Consider the following 17036-nt stretch of genomic DNA (forward strand, 5'->3'; position numbering starts at 1 on the left):
AACACATACTGTACGATACGTAATTTGTGCGGTTTTTGTTTAATATCTGCCTCCCTTACTAGACCGAAAGCCCCAGGAGAAAAAAGGTCGCTTCACCTGTCCCAGCCCCCGTCACCAGCAATGACACTTAGTGTGTTTGTCAGCACTCGCTAAGATGTGTTGATAAACAGAGAGTTCCGGTGGGAGGCAGGGAGGTTGAGACACGTGAAGTCGGTCGTGAAGGCGCTGTAAGAACTCGGGCCACTGTCACAGGGCCGTGGTAACCATAGAGACAGGGGGTCACGGCTCATCTTCGTGGAGGCTACGGCCGATCTGAGGCGGTAGGAGAGCGGCCTCCAACCCCGGGCCGATGGGCTGACTCCCTCCGTGAGTGGCGCTGCCCTCCCACGCGGCCTGGATACTGAGCCAATGAGCGGGTGCTTTGGGACCGGGGAGTTTCTGCCAGCCTCGCAGTCCCCCTCCCACGATCCCACCCACGACCTGTGGCCGCTTGACGAGGCAGTCTGCGGAAGCATCCTTGCCGGTTGCCATAGAGAAAGGAAACGGCCGAGTGAGACGTGTGGATCATCCGGCAATGACCGTGCGCAGAGGAGGCCGTGGGTCATGAGCACCGCGGCACCGTTCTCAACAGCCTACCCAAACGACCCAACCATCAACAGATGAGCGAATCAAGAAGGCCCTGCCATTTGCGACGCCATGGATGAACCTGGGGGACGCTGTGCCAAGTGAAATCAGTCAGTCACAGCAGGACAAACCGTGCCTGAGTCCACGGACATAAAGGCACCTAAGATCGTCAGCCACAGAGGCTGACAGAATGCTGGTTTCCAGGGCCGGGGGGGCGGGGGCAGGGGTGGTAAGGGGATTGCCGTGCAGCGAGTGTAGAGTCTCAGTTACGCTAGATGAACAGGTTCTAGGCATCCGCTAAATCCTTCACAACTGTGTTGTGCCCTGCAACATTCGCCGGGAGGGTAGATCTCAGGGTTATTGTTCTTACTACACACAAGCGAACACACACCCGGACACATACACCCGGACGCAGGGAAACTCTGGAGTTGTTGGATATTCCTATCACCTTGATTGGGGTATTTGCGTCTGTTCGAACTCATCCAATTTACACATTAGATACGTACAATTCTTTGTGTATCAGTCATATCTCAATAAGGCCGTTAAAGAAGAGAGAGAGAGAGAGAGAAGCCTATCCGGTCAAATTCACGCGGGCGTGAGAAAGAGCTGAGAACTTTCATGGCTGATTATTCCTTCAAGAGTGACGCTTAACACAAATCCGCAGAGATATAGATGGGAGAGATGTGAGAAAAGGAAAAATGTTCCTGTGCTGTTTGTTGCCCAAGCCTGCCTTGTTGAACTTACAGCTTTGCACCGGGAGCCGGAGGAACTAAAAATGTGCCCATGAGGAATACTAGAATATGGCACAGAATTTTCTGGAAGAAGAGATGGCATTAAAGAGAGGAAGCTACAGGGGCGCCTGGGTGGCTCAGTCGGTTGAGCGTCCGACTTCGGCTCAGGTCACGATCTCGCGGTCCGTGAGTTCGAGCCCCGCATCGGGCTCTGGGCTGATGGCTCAGAGCCTGGAGCCTGCTTCCGATTCTGTGTCTCCCTCTCTCTCTGCCCCTCCCCCGTTCATGCTCTGTCTCTCTCTGTCTCAAAAACAAATAAACGTTTAAAAAAATTAAAAAAAAAAAAGAGAGGAAGCTACAAAAGATAAAACCTTAGCATGAAAGAATGATCAAGGCATTTTCAGCTGTGGAAAGACAGGGTTTGCCCCCAATGTACACTTTCCCTTACTGACATTTAATTTTTGTCTCCACCCTTAACAATCAATGAGAGGCTCCTAATGCAGATACAGCTTCAGCAAATAGTTTTTAGATTACATTTGAAGATATTTGTTTAGCTTCTCCTGATTTATTTAAATTCAATATAGCTTTCTTCTGTGTTTTTTAAATTTTTTTAATGTTTATTTATTTTTGAGAAAGAAAGAGAGAGACAGAGCATGAGCAGGGGAGGGGCCGAGAGAGAGAGAGAGAGAGAGAGAGGGAGACACAGAATCCGAAGCAGGCTCCAGGCTCTGAGCTGTCAACACAGAGCCCGACGCGAGGCTCGAACTCCCAAACGGGGACATGGTGACCTGAGCCGAAGCCAAACGCTGAACTGAAGGAGCCACCCAGGCGCCCCCGGCTTCCTTCTGTTTTCAAAGGGTCTGTTTCTTCCAAGCATATTTCCCTACGTTTGCATATAAAATGGGCATTATTGTTTGCCGTGGAGGGAAACACAAAGCCACGTACAGATGTTGTCATCAAAGATATTTATAGGAGAGGCATGCGCTCTGGAAAAAAATCACAGACCTCAAGCTGGGAAGCCCTGCCCGTGGTTGTCTTGCCTTTCTTTCCTCGGACTGGCAGAAGCGGAGCGGGCAGTCCTGATCAGTCCTCCCTGCACGAAAGCTTTATCTTCTTTCCGTGTGACTCACAGCCTCTGGGAATGTCTCCCAAACTGCAGCCTCGGGGTCTGGGAAGCTGCTAAATGCCACGGCTAAAAAAATGAATTGCAACTGATGAGGAAGGTGGTCTAGACACAGCTGCAGAAGGGGTGAGCTAAGGATAAAATAGGCAACCAATGAAAACCCTTGTTCGTCTGAAAAACGAGGGACGAGCAAGTTAGGGGAAGTAAGTTTTGATTGCATCCGTGGCCCCGGAGAGAAGACGGCAGAACAATTTAATTTTGAATTTTTCTTGAGTCTTCTGATGAGGCGACGTTGGCAGAGAAAAATAAATTGCTGATACAAGTCACGGGGCCTTGGGTAAATCCGGAAAACCAGAAGTCTGGGGAAGATTTGATTACATTTGACAGCAAAGATGAGGGATTTCAAAGTCCCGTGAGCCCTCCGTTGCCTAATTACTGATGTTGCAGGGGGGTGGCTTGACTTGTTATATTTAGAAGATGTTTGGAAACCATGAGGCTTTTAGCAAGATATCTCATCCTCATGCGGTGCCGCTGTGGTCCAATTGCTTTCCGATTGTTTGGACATGTTTCCAGGAGGCAACTACAGGAAAGCTAGATGTTAATTTCCAAATATGCGGAACACTGCCTTCGGAACAGCGATTCCCAAACTTCCAGCATCCAAGCATCATTGTGCCGATTTTTGTCGTATCCTGGAGCCCGCTCACTCTTAGCCATGTCTTATATTTTCTCTAAATTGTTTTGTTAAACCCCTTACTTTAAGGGAAACTTGACATCAATCACTTACAGGCCACACAGAGAAAGCAACTTAAAATGGACTACAATGAAAATAAGAGCTTCTTTAATTTGCCCTCAATATTGTTGTACCACAAAGCTCTGAGCCGGTTCTTTGTTAAAAAGAACTTTGTGAAAACAAGAGTAGCCAGAGTTTGGAACCTTAAAGCCGCCAAGATTTTAAGCTGAGCCTTTCTCCTGGGTTGTGTTAGAAGGACTGAGGGAATCGGAACAGGTGTCGGAGATGCTCCGTCACTGTGGGATTCAGGGTTCGTGACCTCTGCGTCCCAGAGGTGTCTGTCCCCCCCGCCACACACTTCGGGAAATGTTGCTTTAGAACCAAGAAGAGACTTGCCCCGTGTACTCCAGAAAGCCAGCCTCGAACCGAGGGATGGAAACTTTCAAAAAGCACATGATAGGTCAACGTAGGCAACCCACTGCCACAACGGTATTACCAGTGGGAGGAAGAGGCAGGCTTAAAAAGTCACAGCAGTCCCAAGTGGGGAAATTCAAGGAGACAGAAAGTAGACTTAAGGTTGTCAGGGGCTGCGGTTGGGGAGGGGGCACAGGAATAGGGAGTGGCTGGTAAGGAGTGTGGGGGTTTCTCTTTGGGTTGATGAAAATGTTCCCGAATTAGAAACTGATCCTGGTTGCCCGGTTCAGTCACGGTGGAAAATAATAGGGAGGTTCCTCAAAAAAGTAAAAATAGAGCTGCCCTCTGTCTTTACCCAAAGAATATGAAAACATTACTTCGAAAGGATTCATGCGCCTCTATGTTTATTGCAGTATTATTTACAGTAGCCAAGACAGGGAAGCAGCCCAAGTGTGCATCGATACATGATGGATACGGAAGATGTGGTACATATTATACAATGGGATATTGCTCAGCCGCAACAAAGAATGAACCCTTGCCATTTGCAACAACATGGATGGATCCGGAGAGTATAATGCCAAGCAAAATAAGTCAGTAAGAGAAAGACAGATAAATACCATATGATTTCACTCACATGTGGAATTTAAGAAACAAAATAAGTGAACAACAGCAACAACAAAAGAGAAAAGCCAAGAAACAGACTCATAACTATAGAGAACAGACAGTCCCCAGAGGGGAGGTGGGGGGTGGGGGTGGGGGATGGGTGGAACAGGTGAAGGGGATTAAGTCGCTTATGATGAGCACTAATGTATATAATTGTGAATCACTATATTCTGCACCTGAAACTGACTTAGCACTGCATGTTGACTATACTGGAATTAAAATCAAAATTCTTTTTTTTTTTTTAATCAAAATTCTAAAAAGTGGTCATGGTTGGACAAACTGCCTTGTGAATATCATTTGAAGAAACACTGAATTGTACACGTTAAAATGGGAGATTTTGTGACATGTGAATTATATCTCAATTAAAAGGCAATTCGTGCTCTTTATTACCATAGGCATTTGTGCCAGGGATGTGTAGGCATCTGCCAGGGATGCCAGGAGTAGGCAAGATAACCTCTATGTGGCCTTCTGATTAAAGATTCCATACATCTCTTGTTTATCGGAGACCTTAAAGCTACAGGACTCTTGAATTGACTCCTTTATTAAGCTGAACACCATTAGCCATATTCTCCTCTTTGATGACATCTTGCTCTTCGGGTTCCCTGCCTGAGAAATTTTCCCCATATAGCATAGTGACCTATGCTCAAGACTCTTGGGTTGGAATCCAGGTGACACTATCTCCTCGTTGTGTGCCCCTAGGGAAAGGACCCAGTCTGCCTTAGTTTCCCTCTCCATAAAATAGGGAGGAGAATAATATTCTCTCCAAGTTGCTGTAAATGTAGGCTTTCCTTTTTTCATGATGCTGAGTAATAGTCCCTTGTACGTATATACCATATTTTCTTTACCCATTCACCATGGATGGACACTGGGTTGTTTCTATATCTTGACTCCTGTAAATAATGCTGCAGGGAAGAAGGGAATGAGAATATCTCTTTGAGATTCCAATTTCAATTCTCTTGAGTCCATGCCTAGACGTGGGATTGCTGGATCATATGGTAGTTCTATTTTTAATTTTTTTGTGAAACCTCCTCATTGTTTTCCGTAGTGGCTGGACTCATTTGCATTCCCACCAACAGTGCACAAGGGTTTCCTTTTCTCCATATCCTTGTCAACATGGACGGATCTAACACACACACACACACACACACACACACACACACACACACACATTGTAATATACCCTCACCGACATTGGAGACGGGATCTACATAACACAGATTGGTTGGGATGGCTGGCTGACCCATGGCACTGATTACGGTAGGGAAAATTATAACTGGAGTTTCTGTTCAACCTCCTCAGTTCCTTTCTAACTCCCCTTTCTGCTCATTCATGTTTTCCGTAGGTAGATCCCTTTATTCCAGAGACCTCCACTACTTTTCATATTGGCTTCCAAAGCAATATCTCTAGGCCCTTCCTTTGCTCCGGAACTCCTTTGTTACATTTCCAAACCTCCCCTGGCCATCTTTCCCCTTCCCATTGGTGCCTCAAATTCAGCTCCTATGAAATAGAATTCATTGCCTCGCTTCTTTCTTTCTTTCTTTCTTTCTTTCTTTCTTTCTTTGCCTTTTACGACTAATATGTCCTGTGCAGAACGCCAGCCCCCGTGCTAATATGTACCTTTCATGAACTCGTGCATTTCATCCTCACAAAAATTCCATGTGCTTCCATTTTTTTCTCTTTTGTATATGAAGAAATGGAGGTCATGGGGATTATTAACTTGCCCAAGAACACCGAGGTGGGAAAAGATGGCGTCAGGACTTGAATCCCGGCCCACCCAGCTCAAAAAGCCTTATTAACCTCCTCATCATTCCAACAGTACTGTCTTCCAGGCCTTTGTGATGGCAGAACTTTTCATGCCGCCCTCCCCTCCCCCCACCCCGGCTTTCTTTGATTCCCTCCCATGTCTCATCATTACATTCATTCACCAGCCTGTCCATTCTGCCTTGAAGAACATTCCTTAAATCTCCTCCTCCCTCTCTATTTCCAGAGCCACGTTCCTTAGGGTGCCCATTGGTTTGAATTGCCTCTGAGTGCTCACTTGGTTTTCTTCATTGAATCGTTACTTCATGTTATTGTAAAGGTAATCTTTGAAAATTCAAATCTGATCATGTCATTGCCCCGCTTAAGAGCCTTCTAAGATACCCCTGACTGAATAGGATAAAATCCAAACTCCTCAACACGGCACAGAAGGTTCTCCAAATATATCTTTGGTCTATCTTTCCAGGCTCATTCCCCACCTCCCTGCCTCTTTCTCTTCTCTTTGTGCTGTTTATACATCCTTGTTATCGTGAGAACTGGGATACCCTCAATTTAATTAATCTTGTGTTCGTGTAAGAATTGTGTCTTCACTTCACAAGCACCCTGTTTTGAAACTAACCCAGGATTACACTCATACACACACACACACACACACACACACACACACACACACAAGCGCATTTAAAGCCTTAATCATATTGTGGCAATATACATTTCCTGGTTTTGATAATGACTGTATATAGTTGAGTAAGTCGTAACCAGTGAGGGAAGCTGGATAAAGTATAGGCAGACCTTCTCTGTACTATTTTTTGCAACTTCTCATGAAGCTATAATTACTGCAACTTAAAAGTTTTTTAAAAATTAATGTAGCATTGTGTTTTCTGCCCAGGAAGCAGGTTAAGAAAAATGTAAGACATGTAAGTACTCTACCTTTATTATTACATTATTGTATTACAGGACTCGTCTTGCTTGCTCTTGGAGCCTGGGCTAAGAGGTCTATGTTGGAAAGAAAAGCAAAACCCTTACTAGAACTAGAGCTAAGACCAGGCTTTTGAACCAGACAGACCCACGTTGGATTCCAGTTCTGCTGTTTTATAAACTTAAAATTAACTTGGGCAAGTCACTGAACTCCAAACCTCACGTTCACCATAATTATAAAAAGTGAGGGTTTGGGGATACTTAAACAAGGTAATGTATATAAACAAGGTCATAAACTTAAACAGGACAAAATGTAAAGTACTTAGCTTATGAATAAACATGTTTGACTTCTCTCTCGCCACATCAGCAAATCCTGTTGGCTCTTTTTTATTTTTCAAGTTTTTTTTTTCAACGTTTATTTATTTTTGGGACAGAGAGAGACAGAGCATGAACGGGGGAGGGGCAGAGAGAGAGGGAGACACAGAATCGGAAACAGGCTCCAGGCTCTGAGCCATCAGCCCAGAGCCCGACGCGGGGCTCGAACTCCCGGACCGCGAGATCGTGACCTGGCTGAAGTCGGACGCTTAACCGACTGCGCCACCCAGGCGCCCCTCAAGTTTTTTTTTTTAATGTTTATTTATTGTTGATAGAAAGACAGAGCATGAGCAGGGGAGGGGCAGAGAGAGAGAGGGAGACACAGAATCGGAAGCAGGCTCCAGGATCTGAGCTGTCAGCACAGAGCCCAGTGTGGGGCTCAAACTCACAAACCATGAGCTCATGGTTTAATACAAAGGGTGGGGCTTTTTATTTTTTTATAGTTTATAATTATTTTGAGGGAGAGAGAGAGGGAGAGAGAGCGTGCACAAGTGAGGGAAGGGCAGAGAGAGAGAATCCCAAGGTGAAAGCACAGAGACCAACAGGGGGCTTGATCCCACGAATCGTGAGACCGCGACTTGAGCGGAAATCAAGAGTCAGACACTCAACCACTGAGCCACCAGGTGGCCCTTAAGTGACTTTTTAAAATATGGCCCATTCTTTCTTTTTTTTTTTTTTAAGACAGGGTGGTTTTTTTTTAATTTTTTTAACGTTTTATTTATTTTTGAGACAGAGAGAGACAGAGCGTGAACAGGGGAGGGTCAGAGAGAGAGGGAGACAGAATCTGAAACAGGCTCCAGGCTCTGAGCTGTCAGCACAGAGCCCGATGCGGGGCTCGAACCCATGAACTGCGAGATCATGACCTGAGCCGAAGTCAGACACTTAACTGACTGAGCCACCCAGGCGCCCCTGGCCCATTCTTTCTATGAAGTGATGGTCATCTCTGGAGTTTACATTTGGCTCAGGACCACATGGTTGCTGCGGCCCATTTGCAAATGATACTTCACCGTGGAAAAGGCGATTCAAACTCACCGATAGCGTTGCAATGGTGCGTGTCCAGCCTCCCGACCCCCTCCAACCAGGTGTCCTCACTTAGGGAAGAGTCAACATCACCAAAGATATTTCCATGCTGCCAGGATTTAGAGGCACCAAGGCTGAAGAGATTAGAAAAGGAAGGGCGGATTCTCTTTTTCTTTCTAAATATCCTGGAAAGAAATGAAAGCATGATACATAATGAAAAGCAGCCCCCTCTGGTTCAACACCGAGAATTTAGTGAGAATCATTTGATCCATAGAACACATCTGCAAAGCTCATTTCATTTGTTCCCTCTGTTAACCCCACAGAAGTTTCTTAAACTTCTGTGTGCTCCAGGTGCCTGGATCAATATCTAAGATACTGAGATACAAGATCCAACCTTGGGCACAGAAAGTTCACAACCCATTTTAGGAGAAAGACAAGGATAAGGCAGACGAAGCTAATGCCTTCATAGAGCTTTTTCCTGCACCAGGGGTCTTTCTCAGTGGTTTACATATGATAACTCACATTATACTTGGAACAGCTTTGGGAGGGAGGTACTGCCGTGACCCTATTTTTTCAGATCAGGAAACTGAGGCACACAAGGCTAAGCAACTTGGCTGAGATCATCCAGGAACTGTCACAACTGGGCTGCAAACTGAGGCAGGCTGGCTCTATGGTCTCTTCTCTGCATTACCAGTGCTATGTAGGGGGCTTGTGCTCTGATGGAACTAACTAGAAGCTGCACTGAGAGCACCAGGGGAGGCATTGCTGATCGGGAGTCAAGGGAGGCTTCCCGGGGGAGGAGACCACTGAACTGCATAGGACTATCTGGTCTATTCACTGAGGAACAGGTAGGTCTTATATTAAGTCATGCTAGGAAATAAGGCTGGGGAGGTAAAAATAAGGAGGGAATGAATGAAGAACCTTGAAAGTGACAATAGTGGAGAAACTTGAATGTCGTGTGAAGGAGTTGGGTTTTGACATCGGAGCGAAGGGAAACCACTCATGGGCATGATGGTGACGTAATTTGTTTCACATTTCTGAAGGATCTTGACTACTCACACATCCACACTGCCAGCAACGTGTCCTCTACATTGTAACCAGTGTCACCGTGCTAAGGATAATCCGGTCATTTGTCAATGGCTCCTCTTTGCCTGCAGAACAAAGCCCAACCCCCTTAGCTGGACTTGAAAGTTCTCCGCTCAGCCCCCGTGTCTGCTCAGTGTTCTCTCATGTTCCTTCCACCCTGAGGTATATCTCTGCCAGACCACCCGCCATTCCCCAAATTGTACAGGGTCTCCTGGAAGTCTCCTTTGCTACTTTCATTTTAACTGAGATCCTACTTCTCTCCAGACTCAAATTGATCTTCATTATCTCTAGGAATCTTGTTTCAACCGGTTTCCCCGCGTGAAATAGCCTTCCCTTCCTTTTCTCCTGCCCTGCAGTCTATTCAGACCTCCGCCCCGGCACCCGTATCACTTGATCACCTTGGTTTATTTTCATGTCAGCTATCCCTGCCCCTTGTCGGTCTTTACGCTTCCATGGTCTGGAGCAGGAATGAGCTCTCGTAAATCATTGCTGAGTGAACAAATGAATGAACGCGTAATTAATGGATGGATTGGATTTTGGATTCTTTGACGTATTATCCACTACTTACCTAACTAAATTCTCCTTGTAAAGAACACTGGCCTGGGGTGGGCTCAGAGTTATGTTGCCATCTTTGTCACAGAGGAAAGGGTCCTCTGTCCAAACATAGTAGCCATTGGAGACGAGTCTGGGACTTCGGCGACAGGTAACGTGGGAGCCCGTCAAGAGAGCTGCAGAGCAGCCTTCAAAGGAACTGTCACCATCCGGGAAATCACAGGCAAAACTAAAGAGGGAAGAAAGGAAGTAGTTTAAACCTCCACCCACCACGTCCAGGCCCATAGGAACCACATTTCTAGCCACCATGAAGGAAAACAGCTCTTTGCATTCACGGCTACCTCTGTGCATGCATGCATTCAGCCACCTGAGAATGTCACTCTTAATCTGGGCTTCATCTCCTCGCTAGTGACAGCATTGGACAACAGGGCATTTAGCGCTTCGTTCTGTTTGAAACATTTTGATGAAAACGTTATAGGCTAATCAGTCTCCTCGCCATAGGATGCAACTACACCCTTGACAGTAATCCATTTTCTTGGATGGAGAAATTGCAGACTGGCCTATTTGGGGTGCTTATCATGTGAGCTTATTTATTTGGGGTGCTTATTATATAAGTTTATTATTACAAGCTATTTGGAAGCTTACAGTCTCCACCCCCTCCCTTTGAATAGTCCTCCAATTGCCATATCCTTACTCTTCCCCTGCAGTAGATAAATTAAAACTGTGCAGCCATCAGATATATATGAGTTACAAGGTGAACACGCAGTCAGAGAGATCTTTTTGACCTTGGCCAATTTCCCACCTGGTCAGCTACCCAAACGACCATACAGTCTGTGATCTGGTATCCAGGGAAATCTCTTAATATTCAGCTGGGTAAATATCCATGTGTCTTAGGTTTGAAAAACAATCACATGCCTGTGTGATTGAAAGGCAACATCATGCCACATGCTCTACTGAATTTCTGGTAAAGTGTTAAATGTAGAAGCCTGTCTGCAATTAATACGTGCACTAAAGTTAGTAAAATACTACTTTAAATGGATATTACTTATTGAAAATGTGGACCTGGCTCATAGTGAATGCTTTATCTACTTTTCACTAACCTCCCCAAAAGCTCAGTATTGTATGTAATCATCATTGTACTGTAGGAAAAAAAATGTGTATGTATACATATATACACATATATATACACATATATATATAATGTATATATATATACACATATATATACACGTATATATATATAATGTATATATATACACATATATATACACGTATATATATATATAATGTATATATATATGTGTATATATATGACATATATATGCACACGTATATATATATAATGTGTATATATATATATATATACACATTGTATATATATGATGCAGGAGGACAAATAACTTGGACATTTTATAATAGCCAGCAAATGATAAAACTAGGATTCGAACCCCTATCTGGAGGGCTCATTCCACACGGCTTGTTAGTTCGTGCTTCGCTGATTCATTTGACGGTAGCGAGAGGCCTGGCATTTACAAACAAGGGCAGGCTCTAACGCCAACGCATGATTCCTTTATACCACTGGCACATTTTACAAAATGCTAGAGAAAACATCAACTGAGGCCTGCGTAAGGAATAAAAGACAGAGAGAAGAGGCAGGGGAGGAAAAAAGGAAGGAAGGAAAAGGAGCCTTCTTCGGAGAACTTGAACAAAACGGTCGACTCGACACGTGTTTGTAGAACATGGCATTCGGCCAGCTGGTGCATTGGTGCGGGATTTTGTTGCTCTTACAAACTGAGATAGCAAAGCATATTTAGGAGAACCTTAGTTCGGGAAAAAGTAATCAGTGTTCCGTAGTTTCTTCACTCCCCAAGCAATTCACTTTGCCATGCCCCACCCCCCACCATTCTGTTATTAGGTTATGCAAGTTTTCATTTTGTGCGTGCATGGGACTGAAGATTTATACCCACGCCAAAGCTGGATGGGAGCTAAAACTAACATTTTTAAACCAGGAATACAAGAAAATGAGACACACAGGGGGAGAACCGTGATTGACGTGGCTTGCGAGAAGTCCCATGGAATACCTTGGGAAAAGGCATCTGGGAGACGGCTCTCCGGTATATCGTCTCTCAGAGCCTGAAGAACCTGCAGAAGCATAACGGGAGAGTGCAAATTTATCACACCTCCCCACCACGCATGACTGCAAATAACGGAGGCTTTAAAGAAGGTGTGAGTAGTTCCTGCCTCGGCAGGGAATCCAACTGGTGCGGCCATGCAGTGAAATCAGGACTAACCCAACTTGTCACCGGGGCCGAGCCAGAAATAACCCAGGGGCTTCTGTCATCTGTTTCTCCTCTCACTCCGTATGCCTCTAGAGGTTTCTTACTGGAGGATGAGGGCAATAATAAACCATTAACATCAAACCGACTCATCACGAAAAGGAGGAAGAAAGCATCTTGTGTGAAACTGTAGAAAACCCAAATCAATTACTCGGTGTGCTAGCTTTTTTTTTTTACCTTACTCAGTAATTTGAGGAATTCAATCATTTGCTTAGACTGTCTCTCATTAGCGCATTTTAAGGCACTCCCGTTGTAAACTCATGAGGAGAAGACATTAGGGAAGGAAAAAAATAAAGTTTTGTTTTGTTTTATATTTTTTTTGTTTTTTTTTGTTTTTTTTTTGTTTTAATTTTTTTTTCAACGTTTATTTATTTTTGGGACAGAGAGAGACAGAGCATGAACGGGGGAGGGGCAGAGAGAGAGGGAGACACAGAATCGGAAACAGGCTCCAGGCTCCGAGCCATCAGCCCAGAGCCCGACGCGGGGCTCGAACTCCCGGACCGCGAGATCGTGACCTGGCTGAAGTCGGACGCTTAACCGACTGCGCCACCCAGGCGCCCCTTGTTTTGTTTTATATTAATAATTTTCCAACGTATGAGGCCTGTGAATATTCTTCATTAAAAATAAATCATCCTTCCTTTCATTTAGCCATTCACTCCACTTTAACCAAAGGCATAGCACCTAATCTCAGCTGGGGAAAGTGCAGCTAATTAATATCCTACACTCTAAAACACGATTTTATATAGTCATGTGTGAACACTTCTAATAGAGAGGCTCGGTGAAACTTGATTCCGTCGTGGACGGTTAGTATCTAAGACAAAGCAAGGAGCTTAGACCTTCAGATTGGGCTGGTTGGTTTGTAAGGAGTAAATCGTAGGTGTGTGAGGTGGGGTTAGAAGCAGGGTTTGGGGAGAAAATGACAAGAGGAAGGAAGAAGCTTGAAACCACTGCCATTTGAACAACGCCCTTATTTTCTGCAAGTAGCTATCAAAATCATTCAGTATTTTTTATAGACAGTTTTGCATCTTAATAGTAGCTGATAAACAATCTCCTTTCACATTTACGCACAGGCATCTAGAAAACCAGTGATTTCTTTTCCCCCCACTAAAAAGACAAATACCACATTTCTCTCCAGGAAAGAAATGAAGTCAAAATCATTGCCAAAGTGAACACTGGCATTGAAGAAGCACAAGCTACTGACAGATGGTTAATGGTACAAGTATCAGCAAAATCAAAGCAAGGAAATTGCTGAAAGAAGTCTAATCGTTCGAAAGATAATTGCGCGTAGCAGCTCTCCTACATTTACTTGCCACTGGTGTTGACATCAGTTGAGATGTTCGGTACATCTTGGGAAGGCTGCTTGTTCAAACTTCACAGATTTTCTGAAAGAGACATTAAAAAGGAGGTGGATTATATATTAAAAATAGAACAATGATGCCAAAACAGATGGCATCTACTAATTGCACTAGTCAGGCTTGTTTACTGAACGGCACAGAGATTTAGGGCTGAAGGAGGAGACTGGGATGAATGACCACCAGGGTTGCACCTGCTACAATGTTATATTACATTTTCCATCGTCTGGCTTGGTGCGTCCAAATAACCTTTTTCTGTAAATAAGAACAACATCTTATTTGGGAAACCTAGATTGATGTGGTTGATTTGTAGTCAAAATAACTAATGAACACGAATTATTTGATTAAGAAACTGGAAAAAAAAAAGATTGGTTTTAGAGCCCTCTAACTAAACGTGTTTGTATTTTCGTCATGCGACACACATCACCCTCATTATCAAGTTTCAAGCGACGCTTGGGGATCGGCGTCCGTCTTTCGCACAACACCTCCAACCCTTGACAGGTGGTCATAGAGAGGGCTGGTGGTCTTTAAGAGGTGCTGTCAGCATGGATATTTGCAACCAGTGCAGGCAGCATTGCCCTAAAAATTGTCTGCCACCAGGCAGATTTCAAAACTCAGTTTGCATAAGCATGTAATTTACTCTCTCAATTACAAATTAGGCATATATCCAAGTGTGTAAATTACGTCGACTTTGATCATATGCCATTCACCGCATAGATCCACCTGCTGTAGACCATGATACTTTGTACACAGCGCTGTTCTCATAGCCTTGCAAGGTAGGACTGAATTCTTGTTCTGATTCGCCACCTCTATCCACATTTTGAAAATGCGATGTCTAGTAATGGATTGTTTTTGTAGCTGTCACACATCAAGTCAAACCAGGATAATCCTAGAGCTCCAAATGGATTCTTTCAATAAATTATATGCCACAGCTTTTAGAAAATATAGATCCTAGCTTCTAGAGGCCTTTAGGGGAGTCAAGAGAACTTTCTGGCATTCCTTGGAAGATCTCTAAATCAAAGCACACATTCGTAGATGTTGCTCATTTAGAATATAAACCAATATTGTTTGCATCATAATATAATAGTTTGTCACTGTCCTTTTGACTTTTGATCGATATCATCTGAAGTGTGCAGCCCAAATTACACCATGTTAGCTTTCCCCAAGTATTGAGTTTAACTTTCAACCAACAAGACCTGTGGCCGAAGGCAAGGTTTTCCTGCTATGTCGTACAAATATTTGCGTCAGGCCACAGACAGTACAGTTGATTAAGGACTAGTCACACTGGAAAAGCCTTCAGTAACAGCTCTAAATCTTTTCAAGAAACAGCTTCTGTCTACCAGTCCCATCAAAGTCACACATCCGTTCTGAAAAATAATCTGTCCATACGTGTTCCTTCCAAAGGGAGTTCCCAGTTTCCTCTTCCCACTGATGAAGAGGAGAATTACTGAAGTATGAAGCTTCCTGTGGCTGACGGTGGAGACATCCAGGATTCAGCAGGCTGTCGGCTGAAAATAAAGACAGAATGTCAACAGGTGCAGGGAAGTCTCATCATAAAGAGAAATCCCCTTCGCTCCTCCTAACAGATGCTTGCACGCATTACCGTGTGCAGGAGTGTGCAGAGAGGTTTTGTCTTCAGCGGCCTTTTGCTGTTTTGGTTGTTTCCTAGAATAAAAGGGCATGTCGTTCTTGAGAAAGTCAGCCTTAAACCGCTCTTGTTTTCTTTCAAAAACAGCCTGTGTCACCAGAGACTGAGAAGCAGAATGAGGTCACACTTCCTGTTGGGCTCACATCAGTGGCATTCACGCCCAGGAGGATGGTGAAACCTCCAGTCTTCTGGACCAGCGACAGGTGAGGTGCGGCCCACAGATCAGGCCAGCTGGATACATCACGGTCGCTCAAGGGATGCTTTTCTGAGCTACCTCGTCACACCGAGCTGTAAGAACATAAGAGAAACTTCTGGAGAACACTTCTCAAACACTTCTTGCTTGTCATCTTCTGGTGCTTTCCAACATGAGTACTGCATAGTTGTGCTCTGTCCAAATCGACTCAGTTTATTGGCGATAATGCGCGGATGCTATTAGAGTCAGAATTTTATTCCATACCAAGAGCTGGATTTCATGAAAATGTCCGTCGTGGCAATATGTTGATTCACCAAAGGTTGAGCTTTCCAGGAAACTCCCTGGGTGGCATTTTACATTTTATATTTACATTTTAGTTGAGCTCAAAGAATTTCCTGCTGTCGGTAGGTCCCTACAAATCTCTGCTATTGTAAATGATAAAAAAAAAAAAAATACGTTCCGACAATACTGAGGTGCATTGGGTAGTGGAAAAAGTGTGGGTGCAAAGCCCCAGGGGGTCAGCCCGGCAGAAGACTTAATCTCATTCTTTCTTGGGGTTCTCCCAAGAAAGGGGTTCACCTTTCTCCCTGAGGTGATGCCAAAGGCAGGATCTTCTATAGAACATGCTCCTAGCAACAGAAGCTGTTAGCGGAGCAGTCACGTCGAGTCTTGGTAGAAAGTTTGCAAAGATGACCCTCAAAGATGGTTGTGTGATCTCTTTCCCTTCAGTGTGGGCTGAAGCGAATAACTTGCTTCTCCTGCATAGATGAGACACAAGTGATGGGTTGGCACTCCCACGATTAGGTTACAAAAGACTGCGGCTTCTGTCTTGTTGGCCTCTCCATTACCTTCTAGGCTTACACGCTTTGAAGAAGCAAGCTGCCATGTTGGAAAAGTACACAAGACCAGAATCTGAGGGCTTATCTGAAATACCAGTGAAGGACTGAAGCCCTCAGTCCGATGGCTGGGAATCCACTCAACCGCCACGTGAGTGCCTCAGAAGTAGATCTTTCTCCAGCTGAGCCTTGCCATGACTACGGCCCCAGTCAGCCCTTTGATTCCAGCCTTTGAACACCCACAAGCAGAGAAACCAGCTCAGCATTGTCCATATCTCTGACCTGTAGAAACTATGTGATAAAAAATCGTATTTGAAAGCACAAAGTTTGGGGTAACTTCTCACACAGCAATAGATAACTAATACATAGTCCCAACAAATGTGACTTCCTGGGCCATTTGTCGTTCCAGTCTATTTGGTCAGGGTGCCAGCCTTAGAATACAGGCACGTTTATTCGAGGCTGGGGCTGGTCACATCTGCCTACATTTACCAGGTAGCCATTTTGCCCAATGGCAGTTCTGGGCGTGTGGTACCCTCTTCCTTGAAACCCGTAGCTCTCCTCCTTCTTGGTCTCTCTCTGTGTCTCCTATTCTTTCTATTTTCATCCTCCTCCTTCCAGCCCCGGCTAATGTTTTCTAGAGGAGGAAGGGGAAAAAAAAAAATCCTTCTGACTCCTCA

At 44.6% G+C, this 17036-nt stretch overlaps 1 protein-coding gene across 1 annotated transcript in view; it reads right to left on the minus strand.

Annotated features, from left to right (window-relative positions):
* Positions 1-16409, minus strand: part of TMEM71 (transmembrane protein 71) — a 29943-nt gene extending 13534 nt beyond the window's left edge. Inside the window, exons 1-4 of the mRNA XM_047841972.1 lie at positions 16372-16409; positions 13637-13699; positions 10011-10223; positions 8369-8541 (exon numbers count right to left, since the gene is read on the minus strand). Of these exons, the coding sequence (XP_047697928.1) occupies positions 8369-8541; positions 10011-10223; positions 13637-13699; positions 16372-16409 (487 nt within the window). The remainder of the gene's footprint in view (positions 1-8368; positions 8542-10010; positions 10224-13636; positions 13700-16371) is intronic.
* Positions 16410-17036: the final 627 nt, after the last annotated feature.

Source organism: Prionailurus viverrinus, chromosome F2, assembly GCF_022837055.1.
Source record: "Prionailurus viverrinus isolate Anna chromosome F2, UM_Priviv_1.0, whole genome shotgun sequence".
Lineage (NCBI taxonomy): Eukaryota > Metazoa > Chordata > Mammalia > Carnivora > Felidae > Prionailurus > Prionailurus viverrinus.